The 25726-nt window shown below is 38.7% G+C and overlaps 1 protein-coding gene across 1 annotated transcript in view; it reads left to right on the forward strand.

The window, feature by feature from the left end:
• CtBP (C-terminal binding protein) overlaps positions 1 to 25726 on the forward strand; it is a 281826-nt gene that overhangs the window by 200763 nt on the left and 55337 nt on the right. Inside the window, exons 3-6 of the mRNA XM_090371158.1 lie at positions 8149 to 8306; positions 10973 to 11130; positions 18750 to 18894; positions 19012 to 19218. Coding sequence (XP_090227284.1) covers positions 8258 to 8306; positions 10973 to 11130; positions 18750 to 18894; positions 19012 to 19218 — 559 coding nt within the window. The 5' untranslated portion in view covers positions 8149 to 8257. The remainder of the gene's footprint in view (positions 1 to 8148; positions 8307 to 10972; positions 11131 to 18749; positions 18895 to 19011; positions 19219 to 25726) is intronic.

A 25726-nucleotide genomic window follows, 5' to 3' on the forward strand; every position in this document is an offset into this window, starting at 1 on the left:
ACTAATTTCGCTTGGTCACTCCAGGCACTGCTCCTGCCTCCCCGTGGCGGGGCTGGTAACCTTGGCAGAAAAGTTCATCTGCCAGGGGCTAAAAGGAGCGAAGATGGAACAAAATATGTTTCCTTGTTTAGAACCGACAAGCAGTCGGCTAGACACAGAGCACGAACATGACTCTTCGCAAGCAAAGAGGTTAAAAACCATTTCCTCTGCGACCGAGTTTCCTGCATTTTTAATAATGCATTCATTATCAGAACAGCCTCTTAGTAAGCTATCCCCCTTTCTTATCCAAAAACACTTGGAAAGTATTGCAGGGTCTCCCAAAATGGTTAAGAGATTGCAATCAGGGGACTTACTAGTAGAAACTGTCAACTGCAGGCATTCTGAAAAACTCTTGAAAGTGACAAACTTTGCTAAAATTCCAGTAAAGGTAACTGCCCATGCAACCCTAAATACATCTAAGGGTGTTATATCTAGTTGGGACCTTTTGAATATGACAGAAGAAGAAATTAAAGAAGAGCTAAATGAACAAAATGTAATTGCTGTCAAAAGAATTATGACTAAAAGGGACAATATACTCACACCCACCAGAAATATCATTCTCACCTTTAGCAGTCCAAATCTACCCTCATCAGTAAAAGCAGGATATCTACTCTGTCGCATTTGTCCTTATATTCCTAATCCGTTGAGATGCTATAAATGCCAAAAGTATGGCCACTCTCAGACGGCATGCAGAGGGAACCCAGCTTGTCCTAACTGTGGATCTTCTGATCACAGTCAAAACGACTGTTCGGCAAAAGAAATGACTTGTCCTAATTGCAAGGGTAACATCCTGCTTACTCTAAAACATGTGAGAAGTGGAAAATGGAGAAAAAAATTGTAAAATATAAAGTCGAAAACAAAGTTACTTATCAGGAAGCAAGAAAATTAATTGCACCCAGTATATCTAACCGTAGCTATGCCAGTATTGCAAAAAAATATCAAACAATTGCCACGCAAACTGATGTTACTGTTCCATCCAACATATCAATCTCTGACTGGGCTCGAGCTGTTCTTTCTCAGCAGCAGTCCAATATCCAGAAACACTCGGACCAAGCAAGTAATACGCCTCTTACGATTCCAGCAAAATCTCCTCATTCGCCAGTAATTGCTACTACTCCAAATAATCCCAGTTCAACTTCAAAACAGAGTGTTCAGGAAACATCGATGGATCAAGAGTACTCATCTAAACAAGAAGATCCAATTCTTGAAATATTTGCAGAAGAAGAAGAAGAAGATATGGACACAGGTCGACCCACCTTTCCAAAAAGAAATAAACCAAAGCCAGAACGCCACAAGACAGCCACGTCAGGTACAGCTTCTTCTAAACTCAAATAATGCCTTATATTTTACAGTGGAATTGTAGAGGCTTTAGAGGCAACATTGATGACATTCAGTACTTAATTAGACGCTACTCTCCAGTGGGTTTCTGTCTGCAGGAAACCTATTTAACTGCTAAAATTTCTGTTTCTATAAAAAACTACTCAGTCTATCGAAGAGATCAGAATACATCTGACTCTGCTCGTGGTGGTGTAGCTATTTTGATTAACTCAAAGATCCCTGCTAGTCAAATCATTCTTCAAACCCAAATTGAAGCCGTTGCTGTGCATCTGATTGCTGAGATTGCATTTACGCTAGTCTCAGTCTATCTCCCACCAAACAATACCTACTCTTATAAAGATATCGAAGAACTTTTAGTACAGCTACCCTCCCCAATCTGCTTGCTAGGGGATTTCAATGGCCACCACCCTTTATGGGGATCCTCTAAATTAGATAGACAGGGCCGACTGATTGAAACTCTACTAGATAAACAGGACCTTACCATTCTTAACAGTGGTACACACACCCACATACAATTACCTACTGAACAGACTTCTGCAATCGACCTCTCGATTTGTTCTCCGATACTGTTTCCAGTCATTCAGTGGTCCGCTATGGATGATCCAATGGGAAGTGACCATTTTCCAATTGTCTGTAACCTGCTCACTACACAATCACCATTAGACCAACCCTGCAGAAAATGGAAATTTTCTAAAGCCAAATGGGACAAATTTCAATCAGCAATAATTCTGGACAAAGAAACTATTCAGCTACAACCTATAGACAAAGTAACTGATTATATCACATCCCGTCTTTTAGTTGCAGCAAAATACTCAATTCCATTATCAAACCCCCAAACTCGACGGCACTTCAACTACTGGTGGAACGAAGAGTGCACGAAAGCAAAGAAGGAAAAAAATAAAGCATTCAATCTATTCCATCGATTTCCAACGACAGTTAATTTAATTAGTTACAAGAAGTTAAGGGCAAAAGCGCGGTTCATTCACAGGCAAGCCAAGAAAGATTCTTGGACTCGGTTTTCATGTACTATCAACAGAAATACCGACTCCAGATTAATATGGAAGAAAATTAGACAGCTTTCTGGGAAGTTTCCAAACATCCCTTCCCCAATTCCTTCATACAACGGGCAAGAACTCTCTGGTCGTCTAGATATAGCGAATGCCTTTTGTAAAACCTTTGCCGAAGTCTCTGCTGCATCAAATTACACTCCGAAATTCCAAAAAATTAAGACCTCCACCGAACAGAGGCCCATCAACTTTAGAACCTCACTATCACTTCCGTATAATCAGCCTCTTGAATATTGTGAACTTTTACAAGCCATCAGAACAACACGAAACAGTGCAGCTGGGCCAGATGGCATGTATTATGTCATGCTGCAGCATCTCGATGAGCAAAACTTACAAATGCTGCTAGTCTTCTTTAACTGGATCTTCCTGGAAAATATTTATCCAACCTCTTGGCACCATGCTACAGTTTTGCCCTTTTTGAAACCTGGAAAAGATCCTTCCAATCCTAATAGTTACAGGCCAATCTCTCTGTCAAGTTGCCTTGGTAAAATTCTTGAAAAAATGATCCACAGTCGACTCAGCTGGATCATTGAAACTGAACAACTACTGAGTAATTGTCAATATGGGTTTCGCAAAAATAGGTCCTCTCTAGATCTGATGATCAAGGCCGAATCTGAAATTCGCAATGCCTTTGTGAAAAACGAATACCTTGTCATGGTCTCCATTGATATAGAAAAGGCATTCGATACTACCTGGAGATATGGCATTCTCAGTGACCTACATAATCTTGGTCTACGAGGCAACCTGCCTATATTTATTAGGAACTTCCTCCAGAGCCGTTCTTTCCAGGTTCGATACCAAAACTCCCTTTCTTCTACATTCTTGCAGGAAGAAGGAGTACCACAGGGGTCGGTTTTGAGTGCAACCCTATTTGCCCTTAGAATTGACTCCATTTCAAAAGAACTTCCAAATACTGTAGAAGCCTATCTTTATGCTGACGATCTATCCATTTCTTGCCATTCTCAGAGCATGAGATCTATTGAACGGCAATTGCAAATGTCCCTCAATAAAATTCAAAAATGGGCTGATTTCAATGGATATCGGTTTTCCCATCAGAAAACAGTTGCAATCCACTTTTGTAATCAACGTAAATTACATATAGACCCTGAACTTCGGATATCAAATTCCACCATCCCGATTGCCAACAATATTAGATTCTTGGGATTAATATTAGACAGCAAGTTAAATTTCTTTGAGCACATTAAAGTAATACGTACTACCTGTCTGAAAAAGCTGAACATGCTAAGGCTCTATCTGCCCAGTCTTGGGGAGCAGATCATACAACTTTGCTGCTCTTATACAGAGCACTGATGCCCTTAGAATTGACTCCATTTCAAAAGAACTTCCAAATATTCCAAATCTCGGTTGGATTACGGTGCCCCAGTTTATGATTCTGCCCGAAAGAGTGTATTGCGCTGGCTCGATCCTGTACAACACAATGCACTGAGGATTGCTCTTGGTGCTTATAGGACTTCACCAACCTATAGTCTATATATTGAAGCCCATGAGCCCCCTCTGTACCTCCGCAGAAAAATGTTACTAATTAAATATGCAGCCAGAATACAAAACTGTTCTCTGCACCCCCATCCAACCATATCTCTTTAATCCACCATTTCATAATCTCTATAGAAATAAACCAAATAAAATACGACCAGCAGGCCTACGGCTCCTTGAAATACCACAAAATTGGAATGTTCCTCTCCAGAGTAGGCAGCACAGAAAGAATTATTCTCACCCACCATGGATCCCATTTCCTCAACCAGCCTACGATAATTATTTTCTCCAATGGGGGAAGAATTGCTTACCGACTCTGAATGTGCAACAACTACATGCTAGCCATATTCAAAACTATTTTGACTTCTTACCGATATATAGTGATGGTTCCAAATCTCATTCAACTGTTGGAGCAGCAGCAGTGTTTCCCTCTGCTATCATATCAGCCTCTCTTCCACCTGAGTACAGCAGCTTTTCAGCGGAATTATATGCAATACAATTAGCTCTTGAAAATTTGACTCTTCACCCCTCTGCAAAATATTTAGTTTACACCGACTCTCTCAGCTCAATTAGAGCAATGCAGAATTTCTCCCATAAGGATCACCCTGTATTAAATCAAATCAAGAATTTGCTGTTAAAAATTAAAGATCGTCAGCAATGAGTGAACTTTTGCTGGATTCCAGCACATTCAGGCATCAGAGGGAACGAGCTGGCTGATATTTCTGCTAAAAATCCGTCAACATTAGACTTAACCTCTGTCTTTATTCCAGTTTATGATTATAATATTATAATTCAAACAGCATACCATGCACAATGGACAGAGCTATGGCATAAACAAACAAATAACAAACTTTTCCAGTTGAATCAGGACCCAAAATTTTGGCACTCATGCATTCAGACATTAGGGCGAGAAGAAGTGGTACTCGCACGGATTAGAATAGGAGATACCCATCTAACACACATCCATGTACTCACAGGCGATGATCCCCCTCAGTGTTCACAGTGCTCTGAACATCTAACTGTCAAACATATTTTGATAGATTGTCCACATTATCAACAACATCAAACTTCAACATTTCATTCTCTGGCAAATCTCCGAGAGCAGATAACATTAAATGATATTATTGGTGAAAATGCAAATATTAATGAACTTTTCTGTTATTTGAAACAAATAGGAATGTATGAACGACTATGATTAGTTTCTGACATGAAATGAGATTGAACTGTCTTCACATTAAATATTTATTTATTTGTATTTTTTGAACATTCCTATGAATAGGCGCAATATAGCCACAGCAGCTTGTGCGCCATTAAACACCCATACCACACACACACACACACACACACACACTGTCCAGCAATGTCGACTGGCTTTACTTCCTTGGATTTTATGTGTTTCTTAACTAATAGCATAACCCCTCCTCCCTTCCTGTCCTGTCTATCCTCTCTGTACACATTATACTCCCCAAATTCCAGTTCTGCATTCCTTATATCTGTGTGACACCACGTCTCTGATATTCCAACAATATCTGTCTTTGATGTTTTGAGCAATATCTCAAATTCATCAAATTTATTTACCAAGTTTATTTACCAACTGTTTCAAAACTTGTGATGTCAACATTTGCTCAGATCGTGTCAGTGAAATTATTCTTGTAGGAATGGAATACTTTATCCCACATTCCACTATAAAATGTCGTCCTTTATCTAAACCTTGGTTTTCCAATAAATATGCTAAGGCTGTTCAAGAGAAGAACGTTGCATATCGTAATTGGCTTGTTTCCAATTCTTCAGTTTCATTTTCTGCCTACACCAAAGTTCGCAACAATTGTAAAGCAGTTATTAATCAGTCCAAACTAGATTTTGAACAGGCTAAGAGTAGGAAACTTGCTTCTTGCCCTAATGGTAGCCGAGCATTATGGTCTCTTGCAAAGCTATTGGCCACAACTTTTGCCCATCTCTGTCAAAACCAGATGTTTCTGTTGTCACTTCGGCCAAGGATAGAGCTGACCTGTTAGCATCCCATTTTTCTTCCAACTCATGTATTAATGATCTTGGTAAAACACCTCCCACCATTCCCAACACACTCCATTCTATGCCTCCTGTGGTCTTCCGTCAAAAGGAAGTCAGATGGATTTTGACGAATCTTGATGCTAAGAAAGGTAGGTGTTGGTGGTATTTCTCCACTTGTTCTCAAAATCTGTGCTCCTAAACTTACTCCTGTTCTTTGCCGCCTTTTTTCACTTATTCCAAAGATGTTTTGCCTTGTGATTGGAAATTTGCTCATATCCAGCCAGTTCCTAAAAAGAGTGACAAATCCCTCCCATCCAATTATTGCCCCATTTCAATTACTTCTACTCTTTCTAAAATAATGGAGAAATCAATTAACCGCCAACTCTTAAACTACCTAGAAACTTTCCTTCTGATCAACGATCACCAGTATGGATTCCATCAGTGTCAATCCACTGGTAATATTCTGGCTTATGTTACCATTTATGGACAAATTCAGTGGAAAAGTTTGGTGAAACACAAGCAGTTACTCTTGACATCTCAAAGGCTTTCGATCGTATTTGGCATAAAGGTCTTCTAAACAAGCTTCCACATTATAGTTTGCCAACTGTTTTTTGTAATTGTTATCCAGTTTTCTCTCTGATCGCTCACTGAGGGTGATGGTGGATGGCTCTTTGTTTTCTAACTTCTTCACTAATGCTGGTGTCCCCTAAGGCTCAGTTTTTTCCCCCACTCTTTTCCTCTTGAATATTAATGACCTTCTTCCATTAACTGGAAATCCTATGCATTGTTTTGCCGATGATATCACATTGCATTCCAATTTTCATTTTGAGAAACCTTGCCCTGCTCAATCAGCTTCAACTTCTCGAATATCCGCTGCCAGTTCCTTAAATGCCGATCTCCAGGTAATTCTCCAGTGGGGAAAAGACAACTTAATTGATTTCAATCCTTCTAAAACTCAGTCTTGTCATATATCGCAAAAAAGATATTTCTCCTCCTATGCTTATCTTTGGTGACACTCTGATTTCTAGGAAAGTTGATATATCTCTTTTGGGGATTACCCTGACTTCTGATCTCTCTTGGCACAAGCACATTACAAATATTGCTTCCTTTGCATCGAAAAAACTTGGTTTTCTCTTTTGCTCTCGGCATTACTTTTCTTCCAAACAGCTGTTCACTCTGTACAAATCCTCCCTATTTACCATGGAATATTGTTCCCACATCTGGGGCAGTGCACTCAAAACCTCTCTCAGGCTTCTAGATTCCATTCAGAAGAGGGCAGTTAGGTTAATTAATGATTCATCTCTGAGTCTTTCCACTGGCTGTCTCATGGACATACTGTTTCTGCTGCATGCCTTTTCTACAGATATTTCCATGGGCAATGTTCTTCTGAATTGGCTTCTAAATTCCTGCTCTCTCTCTTTCAAACACAGTCTGAACACATGCTGCCACCAGCCAACATGGATTTACTGTCCAACTTCAAACTCACAGAACCAACTTTTCATCTTCCTTGTTTATTCATTCAACTGCTGTTTTCTGGAACAACCTTCCTTCATATGTATTTCCTAAAAATTAGTCTACAGAAGTTCAAGTCTAATCTCGACAAAAATCTTCTCTCGTCTTCTCGAACTCCAACCCAAGCACGGTACTGAGTACTATAGGTTCTAATACCTCTCATGTTTGGGGTTTCATTTAAAAAAAAAAAAGAAGTGTTTATTTAGGTTTTACTTCAAAATCCCCATTCATGGTGTAAAATAATTTTTTTTTTTTTTTTTTTTTTTTAAATTAATGTCAGGTAAGTGTGCTAAACTTAATGCAATGATGTTGCAGTAGATTACTGCTCAAAACTGTAGAACCCAGTTTACTGTGGCAGTTAGTAAAGTTTATTGATTAGAGGTTTTAAAGAGATTTTGATGCTATAGAAGTTTTCATTGTGTACTTAAATTTCTTCAGAATATTGCCAAATTTTTATCTGTTGAGATGAAATTATATCTGATGAGGGATCAGTAAATTTTGAAACAGCTGTCACAGCCAGTGTCTTGAGTTTTAAATCAATAGTGGATTCACATTTTTGTTAATGCTGTTTATATTAAAAGTTATCAATTTTCTATAGACTGATAATGTCTCTAATAATAGCATAAATTTTTGACAAGAAGTTTTAAAGAGATTTCGGTGCTATAGAATTTTTTATTGTGTACTTTAGATTCCTTCAGAAGAACAGCAAATTTTCATTCCTTTAATTCCTAAATACCTCTAAAAAGTGGTGTGGAATTCTGCTGCCAGCCCTTCTTGTCAACACGTGGTCTGCACTTATGGACAAAAAGAAGCCAATCAAAAGGCCTCGTATGGACAATACACCTAGTAAGTTCAATATGTAAAGAAAATTTGGTTTAGACAACTGTGATTTTTGTCATGCAGATTGTAATTAATCTTTTACATTTAGAACAACAAATGACTCAATTTAAAAATTGTATACATTTCTTTCTGCTTTCAGTCTCTGTCTTAGGAGCACTTTGGTCTCCCTTGTGATATTCAGTTTACAAAGCTTGGACTGGCATAAGTTTGTGTTTAGAGGCCACTCATTATCTGATAAGAGACCAGTATTGAAACAGTTGTCACAACCAGTGTCTTGAGTTTTAAATGAATAGTGGATTCACATTTTTTGGTGATAATACATTAAAACAATATTCTGCCTCTGATGCAGGTGAGACCAAGTGTTCCCATGACAAACAGAATACAAAAATGCACACAATTTTCAAATTATTTCAATACCTGTGTTGAATTATAGTCCTGTAATTTTTACTACTTTGATAACCAATTTAAAAATTTCAGAATTAATAATGAAATGATGAGTGTGGTTTCTTTGAATCAACTTGTACTCTAATTTTTGTGCTGTTACATTACCTTTCAAATTGCTTACTGCAGTCTAATTTGCTAATGAGCAGTATTTTTGTACTTAGAAGTTATGAAGGCAGGAAAATACATTACTTTGTATGCAGGGAGAGAAAAACAACACCTATATTTCATTTTCTATATAGGAGCTAGTTTCAGCATTAAGATGTGGCTAGCTCCCGGAATGACTATTTTATTTGTAGGCTAAAATTGAATTCTCCAGTTATTTGCTTATAGTCATTTCAAAGAAATTCTATTGGACAGCTCTACGTGAACCCATTTTCTTCAGTCATGATTGGAACCGTTTGTGGCACTCTTTTATGTGACAATTTTTTTGCTGCTGGGCATTCCTCTGAATGCAATATGTAACCTCTCAGCAAAGTTGAAATACTTAGGAATAGAAGGAAGTCAGATGGAGCCGAAGGGGTAATAGTAAGAACATTCTGACTGAAGGATTCATCTTTCCATCAGAAATTGCTTCACCTATAATGCAACAGACACTTGGAAAACTGCCAAGTCAATCTTGTCCCATTCCTGCTGGCAGACTTTTCCACAAACCTTCAATAGTTCTGGGGCGGCGGTTTCTGAGAGCTCTTTTCAAAAATCCAAAAATCCATGGGTGCAGCACGAGTTGATTTACTAGGTATATCTTCAAACAGGATGGAACGAATACCTGTCGCCGCTTCCATTCTCCACAAAAAAGCTCGGGTGGAATGTGACGTGTGGCTGGATGCCTTATCCTGGTGCACCCAGACCTTTTCAGCATCAGAACCATATAGTGTTGGATATTTCATGTTCAAACAATGGCTGTAGAACTTCAGTATGGTAATACACGGAGTTGACTCATGTTTTTAGCGACTCTACACAACTCAAATTTGCCGTTGTTGCAAAAACCGGCTACAACCATAAAACTTCGGCCAAAACTTTCCTTGCACTGACACGACCATACAGGGTGACAAGGCCTTTCCATGTTGGAAAGGCCTTGTCACCCTGTGGACGGTAATAAATTGCCCGAATTTCGTTGCAATCGGAGAGGTATACCCACGCTTCGTCCATTGTTGCTATGAATTTCCACCTTTCAGTTGCCAGATATTTTTTGTAGAGTTTTCGAGCATTGATCAGCAACTCTGCAATGTGCCTTGCTCCTAAGTGGTGTATCCTAATGCTTCTTCAGTAGCAAATTTTCATTGATTATGTGACAAAACGATCGACTGTAGGTTCCCACACATGACGCTATAGCTCTTTGGATTTTTGGATTTTCACCAACAACAAGCAACTGCACTTTTCGTACTACCTCCCTCGTTCGACTTGGAACAGGTTGCAGTTTTTTCTGCCCACTTACAGCAGCTTCATGGAATTTTCCTTTCCCATTCAAAACCGTATAGATACCAAACTTTGATACACTAAAATTTTTCGACTTGCACCTATCATTAATTTTCTTATACCTATACCCTTCTTCGGGAAGCACGGTTATGTAACCTTCCAACCATGGGTCCAATTTCCAAGCCATGTTGACATAAAACAACTTCTACAACTGATGCACCTGTTCATAAGGTTTGGGACTGCGCCTCCGCGAAAAAAAAATTTACATTGCTGCGGTACATCACAAGCAGGATTAATGTCAAAATCATTATCAAAAGGCTGAATCAACCCTCCGTATTATATGAAAGTATGATATAATTGAATTTTTTTCCCTCCATATGCAAAAAAAAAAATTTCCTTGAATCATTTTGCATTTCAGATACTAATTTATAGTCAGAAGGTGAATTACGAAAATTAAATAGAGATTTTGCTCACTATAATAGTTATTCTTATGTAGTCTAGAGCATTTGTTAAAAATTTAAATCAAGACCCTGATTAATGTAGTCATGACCTGTTTAATTTTATATATATGAAGGTAAATCAAACACGTGGTCAGTAACTTGTCTTTACATATTTTATCTCCAGATTTTTGTAGAAAGGAAGGTATGTAGAAAAGATAGATCCAAATATCAGACTTTGAATTCCAAACTCAGAATATGAAATAGTTAGCATCTTTAATGCAGAGTTTGTTTTTGTGTGTTTAATTAGTATCAGCTATTTTATGTTAGTGTTTAAAAAATATATCAGAAGGTTTTTTCTTTTTCTTTTTGTAGTTGGTGCTCGTGCTCCTATCCCTAACGGCCCCATGCACACACGCCCACTTGTTGCTCTCCTAGATGGGAGAGACTGCTCCGTTGAAATGCCCATCTTAAAAGATGTTGCCACTGTTGCCTTCTGTGATGCTCAGTCTACACAGGAGATTCATGAAAAGGTAAGATTAACTCTTTGGCAGTCAGGAATAAATTTTATAATGATTTATATGTGCACTAGCCATGCCAGAATAACACAAAACTGGGCAATTATAGAATTTTAAAAAGGTTATTACTAAATTACACAATGGTAACTTTCTCAAATTTCATATTTAAAATGCATATTATGCAAAAACTGATGATAATTTTGTTTTAAGTTATTGATCAAAGTCTTGACAATGGTGAGCTCCTAGATGGGACCATCTGCTGGTGTTATCGGAAGTCAGTTTTCAAGGTGGCAGTGCCCTTACAGTCATGCACCGAAGTAGAGATATAATCCGTCCAATTTTTGAATGCAGAAAGAATAAAATCTGTTGAAATGTATCAGTGTTGGCTCAATATGGTGATGCATACATGAATTAGTGATAAGTCTGTAAGTGAGTGAATGAGTTTGAGAATGATATTGAAAGTATTGAGAATGCCCCTCACTAAGGGCAACGCATTGTCTTGACACCAGAAGTCATAACAGCAGTGGAAGAACTCACACAAGAAACCATTGCATTACTATTGAAAATATTACCATGGTGTGCAAGGTTAGTATTGGTTCACTGCGTACTATAGCCAGAGGGTGCACATTTGCAAAGTATGTACTATTGGGTTCTTTGGCATTTTGCATTAAAACTGAAGGAATAGCATATTTTGTGCTTCTTGGATGGTATTAACTTGAAGGAGATACCGTCTTTGAACACACTGACTTGAGATGAATGGTACTTGGGTGCACTGTTGCTCCTTCTCTGACCTGATGTGCCCATCCTAGAGTACAAACAGAAATTTTTTTTTTTTTTTTTTTTTTATCAAAGTAATTCCTCGCACCTCCCCTTCATAATATACAGTAGAGGGAAAGTTTTAAATCTTTCAAAATGCTCACCAAAGGATGCAGTACTTATGCTCACCACCTTAAAAAGTTCCTTTTTTTTTTTTTTTTTTTTTTTGCAAACTTTATTGACATTCAATTTGGTGGTTCTTCTTCTGCTGTTATAACCCATGGTGGGTCTTGGCCTTCTTGACGATGTTCCACTGATAAGCCGTCCGAGATGTCAGGCTTTTCCAACTTCTTATTCTCATGGTCTTTAAATCCTTTTCTACATCATCTATCCATCTTTTTTGTGGTCTTCTTCCCTGCAGATTTCCATTTCATTATATTCCTAGTTGTTATGTTATCATCCATTCTCATAACATGTACCAATCAGGCAAGTCTTTGGTTCTTCACAAATCTGATGATATATTCGCATCTTGAATAAGATGGTCAAGTTTATGGTTCATTCTGATCCTCCAAGATCCATGAACATGGATCTTGTAGGATGGAACTGATATTCGGGTGACACTCAAGTCAAGTGGACCCAATTTCAGCGAAGTTCGGACGGTCTGTGACAGCCAAATCCTCTGCTTGCACCTTCACAATGGTGGGACTGTTAGTAATCCTGGGTATAACCTCCATGCACAAGTACATGGTGGGTGACCACCTAGATGTGAACCAACGTAAGCAGGGGTCGAGGTGTGGCGCCCACACCACATGGAGGAACGCCGACCCTCTATGTTACCAGGCAGTACTGGGTAGTAGATGATTCTCATCAACCAGTGAAATAACACCACTTGGCTTATTGGAGGCTTGAAGTGGTGGAACCCATGTTTAGTCTCTAGAGCTAAGTTCCGGTCAACCCTTCCCTATCTCTTCCATCATGCAGCATGATTGATGACTTTTGAGGTTATGATGAACATCGTGACGAGATCCAATATTCCTTACATTTCGAGGGTACAGCTCTAAAACAGTGTTCGCAAGCCGGCCGCTAGTTGGTACACCGGACCGAAATTATTGGTAGTATCTAGGAGGCTTCCGGATCAGTTAGTGTATAATCTTGCTACCTCTACTCTGCCAGATAGTGACTGGAGGGAGTCCGAGTAGTGTGTATGCGGGGAGCATTGTCGAGGCCATGTTATGTGAAGGATCTGGGTATATTCTTACCACGTGTACGCCATATCCAAAAATTTCATTACTTCATACAGCATGTCCAACCCACTTTTTCTTACTATTGAATACACCATGAATTGTCAAACTAATAGAGCAAGCTTATCTGCGAAAAGATCTAAACCTCCCAAGCACTTCCTAATTCATTTCACAAATATATGTGGTCTCAATTCTAATCTCAACGATGTTCATTTCCACTTGCAGTCTGCCAAACCCCATGTACTTTTTCTGACAGAATCTCAGTTATCGGTTGATTCAACTACTGCTCATCTCAGATGCCCAAATTATTCGCTGTACGATTCCTTTCGCCTCAAAGCTGGTACTTGTGCATATGTCCATTCTGATATTCCCTGTCAGAGACTTGGCAATTTGGAATCTCCTCTCTTTGATCTTCTCTGGCTTAAAATCTCTCTACTTCGTTGTGTCAAATTCATCTGTTGTCTCTACCGTTCTCCCAACTCCACTAATCACTTGGAGCTCTTTGACTTCCTCTCTTTGCAACTTGACTTTCTCCAGTCCAACTTTCCCAACAATGAGATAATTTTCCTTGGTCATTTTAATGTTCACAACTCCAGCTGGTTTCTGTTTTCTAGTCACACCAACCCAGCAGGTCAAGATGCTGAGGCTTTTGCAATTACTAATGACCTAGCACAGATTGTTCATTTACCTACCAGAATACTGGACAATCCTAATCATACAGCCAATACGCTTGATCTTTTTTCTCACAAACAACCCTTCTAAGTACACGGTTGAAGTGAGAGCTCCTTTAGGCACTTCAGATCACAACTTGGTGATTGTCTCTTCTCCAATGGAACCTTTATCTCATGGCTATTCCCAACCTCGTGTTGTTTGGCATTACAAGAATGCAAAATGGGATGACCTGCGAGACTTCTTTTCCTTGGTCGGATTACTGTTTCAAGACTTCTGATGTCAACGTTTGCTCAGATCGTGTCAGTGAAATTATTCTTGCAGGAATGGAATCCCTTATCCCACACTCTTTAAAATCTCGTCCTTTATCTAAACCTTGGTTTTCCAATAAATGTGCTAAGACTGTCCAAGAGAAGAATGTTGCATATTGTAATTGGAATGGAAGCAATGGAATTTTCGTCTTCTCGACCTCCAACCCAAGCACTGTACTAAGTACTATAGGTTTTAATACCTCTCGTGTTTTGGGGTTCACATAAAAAAAAAAAACCATCTTGTATGGGCTCAAAAACCTTTCATAGAATTCTATGCTCAAACACTCTCAACAACTGCTCATCTTCACTCATTAATGTCCAAGCCTCACGACTATATATGACAACTGGTCTAATGAGGCTTTTGTATATTCTTAATTTTAAATGTCTGTTCTTCAATAGTTTTTCATAGAAGCATCTGTTTGTTTCCACTCAGGATATGGGACTTAATTTCATTATTAATAGAGTTGGACTGGTTTATCTGCAAGCCTAGGTAGGTAAAATTCTGAGCATGCTCAAACAAAAAGCCTCTGGTTCTTAATTTTCAAGGTTATCTGCCATTCTCTGGACTTCCATATATTTTGTCTTCACTTCATTTATTCTGAATCCTCTTCTTTGTTCTTCACTATCCAGCCTGACCACTGTTTCCTCCAGTGCTCCTTTTACCCTACTGATAATAGCGACACCATCAGCATAAACACACACCTGTACTGTCTTTATGCCTGTGTCAAATAATTTATAATTTTCTGACAACAAGTTAAATAACACAGTACAGAGGCATTGCCATGTCTAACACCAGCATTAATGTCAACTTGTCAATTCTCACCACTGCTTTAGAAGCAGCCAGGGTTGCTTTTATGAGCCTAACTATCTTTGCAGGTAAATGATAAATGATCTCCAAGAGAAGGAGATCATTTATCATTTCTTCTCTGTTGAGGTAATCAAATGCTTTTTCCTGTATCTGCCTCAAAATGAAAATCTGGTCAGTTGTTGATTGATTGGGTCTGAAGCTACTGATATTCTCCAGTGATTTTCTCTGAATATGCTGCCAATCTGTTATAAATAGCTTCCGAAAAAACCTTTTAAATTACACTCAGTAATGTAATACCTCTGTAATTAGAACAAAGCAGTTTATGACCCTTCTTGTGAATCGGCTGTATGATTCCAAGTGTCCATTCATCTGGGATTTTTTCCTCTGACCATATGAGTAGTATCAAATTATGTATTCTTCTCCATAGTGTCATTCCACCATTCTTGAGCAACTCTGCAGTCATTCCATCAACTCCTGGTGCTTTAAAGTTCTTTAAGTGCTTGATAGCTTTTCGAATTTCTTTAAACCTAGAGACTTCAATGTATGGTTCTACCATATATCAATATGGTAGCAGTTTTGTCTCGGTCATATCTCCTGTCAAGATGCTCTCAAAATACTCTTCCCGCCATTTCAGAACCTCCTTTCTCTCATTCAGCAAGTTTACTTCACTATCTCTACATGCAGTAACTTTCGATTGGAATTCTTGTGTACTTTCTAATCTTATGAAACGTTCTACTTTCCTTCTTGTTGTAATGTTCCACCATTTCATCGACCTTCCTCCTCAAAGCCTCTCTCTTTTTCTTTCTACACATCCTAGCTGCAGTGGTCCATTTTCCTTTGTGGTCACTATTTTCTCTGCTGTTCTGCTGAAAACATTTTATCCTGGCTTGTCTCTTCAATTCTACTACTTTTCAGCACTCATCATACCATTCCTCATTTCTCAGCCTTGAGGTCTCGCCCAAGGTTAAGACAAATCTCTTTCCTTTGAGCACAGTTTTCACCTTCAGATAGAGGAAGAAGTTTGCTGGTTTCTAGATCAGGAGGGTAGGGTGGGTGGGTGGTTGATCTGTACAATGCCATCTTTTGTCAGAAATATCTTTGAAACAAGCACATAATGGGCGGGGGTATTGTCGTGCAACAAGAACCAGCTGCCCTTTTCCTCAAAATTACGACCTCACCTGGGAAATGCAATTCAATAGTCTTCGAAATGCCTGTACATAGAATGTAACATCAGTTCTCTCCCCTTCAGGTACAAATTCTTTGTTAATTACACCCTGTTTGTCAAAAAATGTGATTAGCATTCTTCTTCTTCTTTGGTCCTTAGCTGGCAGCTGGGGGAGGCGGTTGGCCACACAACCAGTATGCTGCTGTAGGTGCCGCAGGGTTTCGGACTTGCTCTGTGATGTTCTTCCATACCTTACGATCCATGGCGTCAGTCCTGGCCTGGTTAAGGTCGAGACGTCGGCTCTTCAAGTCATTTTCCACTTGCTTGGCCCACGTTTTCCTAGGCGCGGTCCGTTGGATGCTCCATTGGGTGGGTCGTTGTCTCCAAAGGAGTGTGGATGGTATTCTGTTCGTGCCCATTCTACATACGTGGCCAAACCATCTAAGCCTTCGCTTCTGGATTTGGTCGGCAATGGTTGGTTGCTGTTGGCATCTGGCGCGGATGGTATCATTAGTGATGCGGTCGCGAAGAGAGATACCCAAGATCTGCCGCAGGCATCGCATTTGGAATACCTCGAGTTTGTTCAAATCTAACTTGAGACAAATCCATGTTTCCGATCCGTAAAGAAGAATGGGCAGGATCAAAGTCCGGAAGAGTCGGATTTTAGTCTTTGTGGAAATGTTGGTCCTCTTCCACAGACACCATTTGAGCGAGGCGAACGCAGTGGCCGCCTGTCCAATTCTGCTGTGGATTTCCATAGTGGATGCAACTTTCTTCTCCTGGACCAGCGACCCAAGGTATTTAAAGTCCTGCACTTGCTCGATCTGGACGTCTTCGAGATAGATGGTGGCTTGCGATCCATCTGTTGTCAGGGCCTTTGTCTTACCAGCATTGATCTTCAAACCGTATGGCCGGGCAATGCGGGCAATGTCGTAGAGGATGTCCGTGGCTTCAGCGTGATTAGCATTACCTTGATCTGATCCTGTGCTTCTGTAAACAAAACTTTTTGGGCATTAATGATGATTTTGAAGTCCACCACATGCTGTGTGAGGCTTTGCTTCTGGGTTGTACCGAAACACCTTCATTAGTAATAGAGTTACACTCATCTTCAGTGACAATACATTCGAGGAAATTAGAATTCCCTTGACAAGTCTGGAAGAAGTCATCGTGTGATGGCACGCTTCATTGCTTCTGTTCATCCATGAGGCTATATGACACAAATTTTGCACAGATCTTCCTTTTCCCCCTGAATCTTTAAGCAGAATTTAGTGAATTGTCTCCTTATTCATATCTAACTTATCAGCCATCTTTCTGAGGGTCAAATGCCACAGTTTCCTAAACTCTTAGGCGCCTCAGTAGCCAGGTGGGAAGGAGCAGCAGTGCATAGCACACGCTTCTTGATTGGACCGGGGTTCGAGCCCGTCACCACCAAATACGGAGGATGCGGAAAGGTCAGGGAATGACCCGTATATCTCGGAGCAATATGGCCTTAGTTGCTAATGCTCCTAAAAACCAAATAACAAACAAACAACAGTCCTAAACTCTTACAACTCTGTCCTCATGTCCATCTTTGAACTGCTTATACCATTCAAACACATTGGTAGGATTAATATTTCATCACCATAAACAGTTTTTAACATTTCATACATTTCCATTGCAGATTTTCTCAGTTTAAAACTAAATTTGATATTCATTCATTGCTCCATTGCAAAATTGTAATATGGAACATTGACATTACTAATGAAGCTGGCTGTTACTTGCAACCTGTCAGCCTTCTAGACTATCTCTGTACTACTATCTGTTGGAAGAAGTTTAAACTACAACATACCACCTTTCATTTATTTTCACACTCATCAAACATGACTGCAACAGCACCAGTCTGGGAACTTGATTTTCACATCTCATACATTTGTCATTTTAAAAGTGGTAAAACAACTTTGCATATAATGAGGAGAGAGCTTTAACTTTCATGTGGTTCCAGATTTTATGAAAAAGACTTCATTTTACAAGTTGTAGATAATTTATCGAACACAGCAGAGTATTGAAGCTTTTATTAGCGAAATCCTCATTCAGTAGATATTGATAGCACTGAATAAATCAGGTGTGATTTACTTGTCCCTATTGATGTTTGCCAATCAAGACATAGTTTTATAATTAAAACAAACATGCACACATGCACAATCCCATCCTTTACATTATACATTAATTGCAGCTTGTCTTTAAAGTGGGAGTATGTTTTAATAGCTTTCTGCTTGGTTACTAGAATGCAAAGAAATTAACAACCTCGAAGCACTTCACAAGTTACAGACAATTTTCTCTGCCTTAGGGAGAGAAAATTAATCACCAATAAATTGTCACCATGAATATGTTAATTATTGTTTTCTATTCAAGAACATCTATCAGACATGCATCTTGGAATTACTTTAAAAATATATATATAAATATTTGTTCTCAGTATTGTCAACTTTGCAATTTAATCAATATTTTTAATTACTAAAAATATGTACTAGCTGATAATTGAAAATTAATAGATAAAACTAGTTTAAATAGCAAAAAACTTAATTTACAGTAAGTTTTTAACTTAATTTAAACTAAGTCTCTTCAAATGACGGTACATAAGGAATTCCTAAATTCATCATAGATAAAACTAGCCAAATGAGTTTAATTCAGAGCTTATTTATCAGGTTTTAAATGAAGCTGTTGGGGCTCTTATGTGGCACACAATAACCTTAACAAAAGAAGACCTTGAAAAATTCAAAGCTTTAAGGATCATTGTTCGCATTGGTTCAGGCGTAGATAATATCGATATCAAAGCAGCAGGAGAACTAAGTAAGTACAAAACACTTTCTCATCAAATATCGTAAATGTGATTTTAGATATGAGGTGAATTTAGTTAAGTTTCACAGTTTTCACTTAAATGAATAAAACTTTTACTTTCCATATTAGGTATAGCAGTGTGCAATGTACCTGGGTATGGAGTAGAAGAAGTAGCAGATACTACGCTGTGCCTCATTCTAAATCTTTATCGAAGAACTTATTGGTTAGCTAACATGGTTCGAGAAGGCAAAAAATTTCAAGGTCCCGAACAGGTTAGAGAGGCAGCACAAGGATGCGCACGTATACGGGGTGATACATTGGGAATTGTTGGTTTGGGTAAGTTGTGTTGTTCATGTTTATTGAAGATCTCGCTTTTTTTCCCTTTTTTTTATATATATATATATATATATATATATATATATACATACACATTTATGATATATTTATGATATATATATATATATATATATATATATATCATAAATGTGTGTGTGTGCTCAAATTAAAATAAAATTGAAAATGATCACAAATGTGACTGTAGTAGTAATATACAATTTTATGTCATATTTACTGATAACTATGATGGCTATCCTAAAGGTCCATTTATACCTAGAACGTTGCAGATTTGCATCCCAAAATTTTCTTAATGTTCATGGATTCCCCTCCCCCTCCAGACAATTAAAATGTTTGTGATGTTAGCTATTCTGTCTATCATGTTTACATACAAATAGAATCAGTTCTGGATATGCAGTCAGATGACATGTTTTTTGTTGTGTATTGGTTTCAATGGATTTGCCTTCTGTAAACCATGGATAAATTTATTCATCATTGGAAAATAAAACTTCATGAGAGTACTCTTCTTCACCCTTATGTTTTCAAACCAATCTAGATAGGGGGAAACTAATCTGAAGTGCCTGAAACATTGATAAAACAAGCCACTACTTCTGGGATCACTGGGGAAAATGTATGCTGATTGGTTTATGATTGTTTGGTTCACTGCACAAGAAACTGCTTTCTTGTGCAGTGATTTCAAAAGTTGGGAGTGAGCTTTAGAAAAATTTAATAAACATGAAAAACCTAGCTATAATAGAGAAAGTTAGATAAAGATACGAGGGGTATCAAAAAAAGTTCGTACCTTGACCTAGATAACATCAGTAGGAAGATGCCATTTTTAATATAAGCTGTCTACATAACTAACATGTGAAATTTAGTTAGTGATCATACACCAGAGGTGAAGCCCGGAATCTGAGGAAGGACACTGTGGTTGACAAAGTGGAGTATCGAGCAGTGATCCAAGTTCCTGCATTTGCAGGGCAAGAAAGCTCAGGAAATTGACGAAGAAATGAAAGCTGTGTATGGGCATAATTGTCCATCCTATGACACTGTAAAAAAGTGGAAACAGGAGTTCCTGTGCAGTCATACAAGTGTCTTTGACGAGCCAATAGCAGGAAGGCCATCAACATTCACAAACAGTGAGACAGTTGCAAAGGTTGAGCAGCTGGTGCTGAGTGACAGACGTGCGACAGATAATAAATTTAATCTCAAATGCAGTGGAAATGAGTTATGGGTCTGCCCACAGCATTTTACATGACCATCTGCACATGTTTAACGTCTCTGCACGATGGGTTCCAAGATTGCTGACACCTTTGCAGAAGCAGTGTTGACTGCAATGTTCTCGGCAACTGTTGGATTTGTGTAATGTGGATCAGGCGAGGACAAGTGACAAATGCTGGGTGTACCAGTATGATCCGGAGACTAAAGACATGTCAAAGCAGTGGAAGCACATCTTCTCCCCACTTCCCAAAAAGGCAAAGACCACTCCATCTTGTGAAGGTGATGTTGTCTGTGTTTTGGGACAGAAAAGGGGTTATCCTGACCTACCTCGTGGTTCCACACCTACCAGAGAATACTACAGAAATCTTTTGAAAAAGTTACGTGATGCTTTGAAGGCGAAAAGGCGTGGAATGTTAACCAAAAGTGTCTGTCTTCTGTCAGACAATGCACTGGCTTGGCTCACACGGCCGTTGCCACCACCAACTTTGTGGCCCAGTGCGGCTTCGAACTACAGCAGCCACCCTGTTCTCCTGACCTAGCACCGTCAGACTTCTTGTTTCGAGAAATTAAGAAACCATTGCATGAACGTCACTTTGATGTCTCGGGAAGTCATCAATGAATTGGCATCGTGGTTTCAGGAAAAAAAATGCAGACTTCTGTGATCAAGGCATTAAACAACTGATCCATAGATGGGAGAAATGTGTTATTGTACATGGAGAGTACAAAGGAAAGGATTCAAGTTCCTGTGAAGTTTCACCTTTCTAGGGCTATTATTTCTAGGTAAGGGTACGAAATTTTCGATACCCCCCCTCATATTTAACTTGTGTCCCCAATTAATTATTGATATGATAAAGAAAGAAATAGCCAAATGCAAGTTGTACTGTTAAACATTTTCTTCTCATTGTATCTGCATATTCAAAGATTGTCCATAAGAGCACACAAAGACAGCACAAGCATTAGAATTCTGTTAGATTTATGGAGAATTGCTGACAACTGAGAACATTTTTAAGTGCTCCTCGCAGAAAATTTTTGTCTTATTACCAACAAGGTGATTAACATAATTTCTCACTGTGTCTTGCAAAAGTAGTTCAGAAAATAAAATGAAACATATATTATGTTCTAATGCTGCATCACAAACTTTGTTCAACCTAATACAGTTGACCCTTGAACACAAGATTTTTTTTTTTTTTTTTTCAATAAATATATTGGAAAATTTTTTTTTTTTTGGAGATTTGTGACAATTTGAAAAAAACTCGCAGACAAACCGCGCGCGCACACACACACACACACACACACACACACAAAGAGATATATATATTTGTATATAATAGCTTAATTTTTAATGTTTGCATGAGGCGATGTATGCATTAACTCGAAATAAGAAAAAAAGTATAAAAAATCGTATTAAGTAAATAGTATGAGATGAATTAACAACCTAATAATTGTATCCCATTTTAAAAACTGGTAGCCTACGGTTAGTCTATTATAAAAAGTTAAAATTTATCAAAACTTACTCACACAAACACTTACAGACCATACATGGTGCCATTCGCAGTCGAGAGAAATGTAAACAAAAGTAAAGATGCAGAGTAGTAAGTCATAACTGCATAAAATTAACTGTAGTACATACTGTACTACTGTAATGTCTGCAAGGGGAGCACAGTGGTATCGTCACCGTCCTCCGTACACCAGGTGGTAAAGGCCCAGGTTGGAATCCCGTCAATGATGCGAACAACTTTAGTGGCCGTTTTTCACTCCATGGCTGAATTAGTCTGTCTCAGGCGTAGATAGCAAGGTTCCCCCTGAAACTGTTCCCCCAGTTTCGGGGGGAACCTTTTTTGTCCAGCAAACAGGAAAATCGACCAGAGAACACACCCAATTTACAGACAAATAAATATATGGGTAGATGTAATCATTTTATGGGGTACCCTAATATCATAATTTTTTGTACTATTGTAATAATTTCGTAGCCACCTCCTGTTGCTATTTCAGTGAGCTCAAGTGTTGCGAGTATCCGCGTAAAACGCTGTATGATGCTAATCATCTCTGCGTGAGCAGTTCGTCTCTCCAATAAATTGCTTATTGCAGTAAAAATTGATCTCTTAAAAACTATGCAGTTCTCACATCTTTTTCATCGTGTTTAGTGCAATACCGTAAACCTTGAATAACACCATGGGACCCATACGAAGTGCCACTAGTTATGTTGGAAGTGCCCCCAAGAAACAGAGAAAAGTCATGACATTACAAGAAAAAGTTGAATTGCTTGATATGTACTGTAGATTGAGGTCTGCAGCTGCGGTTGCCCACTATTTCAAGATAAATGAATCCAGCATAAGGACCATTGTAAAAAGAGAAAAGGAAATTCGTGAAGCCGTCGCTACAGCTATGCCAGCAGGCGTGAAAACCTTGCACTTTTTGCAAAATACCTTTTTATCTTGTAATGAAAATGCAGCTTTTATGTGGGTGCAAGATTGCTATAAGAAAGGCATACCTATAGACTCTAATGTCATTCAAGAAAAAGCGAAGTCATTATGTGACAACTGAAAGCAAAACGAAGGTGAAGGATCTAAAGCTGGAGAATTTAATGCCAGCAAAGGATGGTTTGATAATTTTAGAAAAAGGTTTGACTTAAAAAATGTCAAGATAACAGGAGAAGCAGAATCATTGCCAACCAAGGGGCAGCTGACGCCATTAAGAAAATCATTGAGGAGAAAGGATATCTGCCTGAAAGGTTTTTAATGCAAACAAAAGTGCCCTATTCTGGAAAAAAATGCCAAAAAGAACATTTATAAGGAAGAGAAGCGAGCACCAGGATTTAAGGCACGAAGAGATAGGCTAACTCTACTGTTTTGTGCAAATGCAGTTGGGTTTATGATCAGGACTGCCCTTATCTATAAAGCTGCCAACCCCCGAGCCTTGAAGGGAAAAGATAAACACTAACTGCCAGTCTTTTGGTGGCGCCTCTGTAGCCAGGTGGGAAGGAGCGGCGGTGCGTAGCATACGCTTCTTGATTAGACCGAGGTTCGAGCCCGTCACCACCAAATACGGAGGGTGCGGAAAGGTCAGGAATGACCACCTCATATCCCGGAGCAATATGGCCTTAGTTGCTAATGCCCCTAAAAACCAAATAACAAACAGTCTTTTGGTTGAACAACAAGAAGGCCTGGACAACGAGAACCCTTTTTCTGAATTGGTTCCATCGATGCTTTGTCCCAGAAGTCAGGAAGTACCTTGCCAGTAAGGGACTGCCTTTTAAAGTTATTTTGATATTGGACAATGCCCCTGGCCACCCAGAACCCCATGAGTTCAACACTGAAGGCATCGAAGTGGTCTACTTGCCCCCAAACACAACGTCTCTAATTCAGCCTCTAGATCAGTGTTCATAAGGACCTTTAAGGTTCATTATCAGCGGTACTTCGTGGAAAGGATTGTCAATGCTATGGAAGAGAACCCCGATAGAGAGAACATCATGAAAGTCTGGAAGGATTACACCATTAAAGATGCCAAAACGACAAGATGCTATTGTTGTTATAGAAAAAGCCGTGAAAGCCATCAAGCCTGAAACAAATTTCTACTGGAGAAAACTGTGTCCAGATGTTGTGTATTACTTCACAGGATTTACAACAGAGCCAATCAAGGAAATCATGAAAGAGATTGTGGATGTGGCAAAAAAGGTGGAGGGCGGTGAAGGGTTTAGAAATATCGATCTTGGAGAAATTCAAGAGCTAATAGACACCACACCAGAGGAATTAACAGAAGGCAACTTGATGGAGATAAGTGCTTCTGAACCAGTGCCAGACGATGAGGAAGAAGCAGTGCCAGAAAACAAATTGACATTAGACAATCTGGCAGAAGGGTTATAATTATTCAAGACTGCTTTTGACTTCTTTTACGACATGGACCCTTCTATGATACGGGCACTGAAACTAAAGCAAATGGCGGAAGAAGGATTGGTACCGAATAGAAACATTTTTAGAGTAATGAAAAGGCAAAAAAGTCAGACAGAAATTACGATGTATTTCCGTGAAGTTACACCAAGTGTGCCTGCCTGCCTCTCGAGGATGAAGACCTTTATGATGATCCACTTCCACTTTAATGAATAGTGAATAATCATCACATCATACAGTTAATAAACTTATCTGGTGTGTGTGCGTGTGCATGTGAAAATCTAATAACTATACGGCAAGAATGTATTTGACGTTTTTGTGTCATAGTGTGTAGGCTAGACTACCATAAAGCAATCATATTGCTGCTTCTTCGTTATCAATACATGAATCGTTATACCTGTAAATAAATATGAATTTATTTTTCACATTAACTTTTCATTTTTGATGTCTAGTGTTAGTAACACCTATAATCTACACTGTTTTTGTATGATATAAGAGAATATTGATGTAGGTACAGTCTGTCCTCGTATAACACGTGTTTGCATTACACGAATTCGATCATACACGATTTATAAATAGGGGAACAATGTCGCATATAACATGAACGTAATTCGCTTATGCACGATTCGCCTTTGTGTTTACAATAAATGACAGTCGAACGCGGCGAAATCACCACAACTGAAAACAACACAGTAGGAATGAAGAGAGGATTCTGAAAATTTGTTTTTATGATTTCGTGGAAGGGGAAACACATTTAACATAATAACGTAAAAATCAACAGAATTTCAGCTACTGTATCGGTATTACTGTATTGCAAATGTAATTAGATCGACTTTTACTACCCGTTTATAACGACTCCACTAGCAGGAACCACCAATAAAAGGAAACTGCAAATTGTTTTTATTGTTTTATGGTAGTGACTTCCAGAAATGTGCTTTAGTAAAACATAAGCATGTAATATGTGAGAATAGTGTGTTTAAGCCTTTACTGCATTTATTCAGTTGTACACGGGCGTTGCATCGTTTATTCAGTTGCTACTTGTTTGCTGTGCGTTTATGTATATGAAGCTTGCCTCCTCATTTTTGTTCATTTTATAATTGTGCTCTATTCTCAAAAAAATGAGTAAAATACTTGAAAAAAGTGTGAAAAGGAAGCATTCTGGTGAAAATACTTCAGAGAGAAAAAGAAAAGCAATATCAATAGAAGAAAAATATGAAATTGTGAAACGCTTTGACCGGAATGAAAGAACATGCGATATTGTGCGTGCTACAGGCCTAAATGAGGGAACGCTGAGAACAATCAGAAAAAATAAAAGCAACTTTCATAGCAGGAACAACACAAAGTGTAACAAAATCAGTTAGATCAAGACACAAAGAACTGGAAGAGATGGAACGTCTTTTATC

Source organism: Mastigoproctus giganteus, chromosome 4, assembly GCF_048544385.1.
Source record: "Mastigoproctus giganteus isolate SK-2022 chromosome 4, ASM4854438v1, whole genome shotgun sequence".
NCBI classification, from domain to species: Eukaryota; Metazoa; Arthropoda; class Arachnida; order Uropygi; family Thelyphonidae; genus Mastigoproctus; species Mastigoproctus giganteus.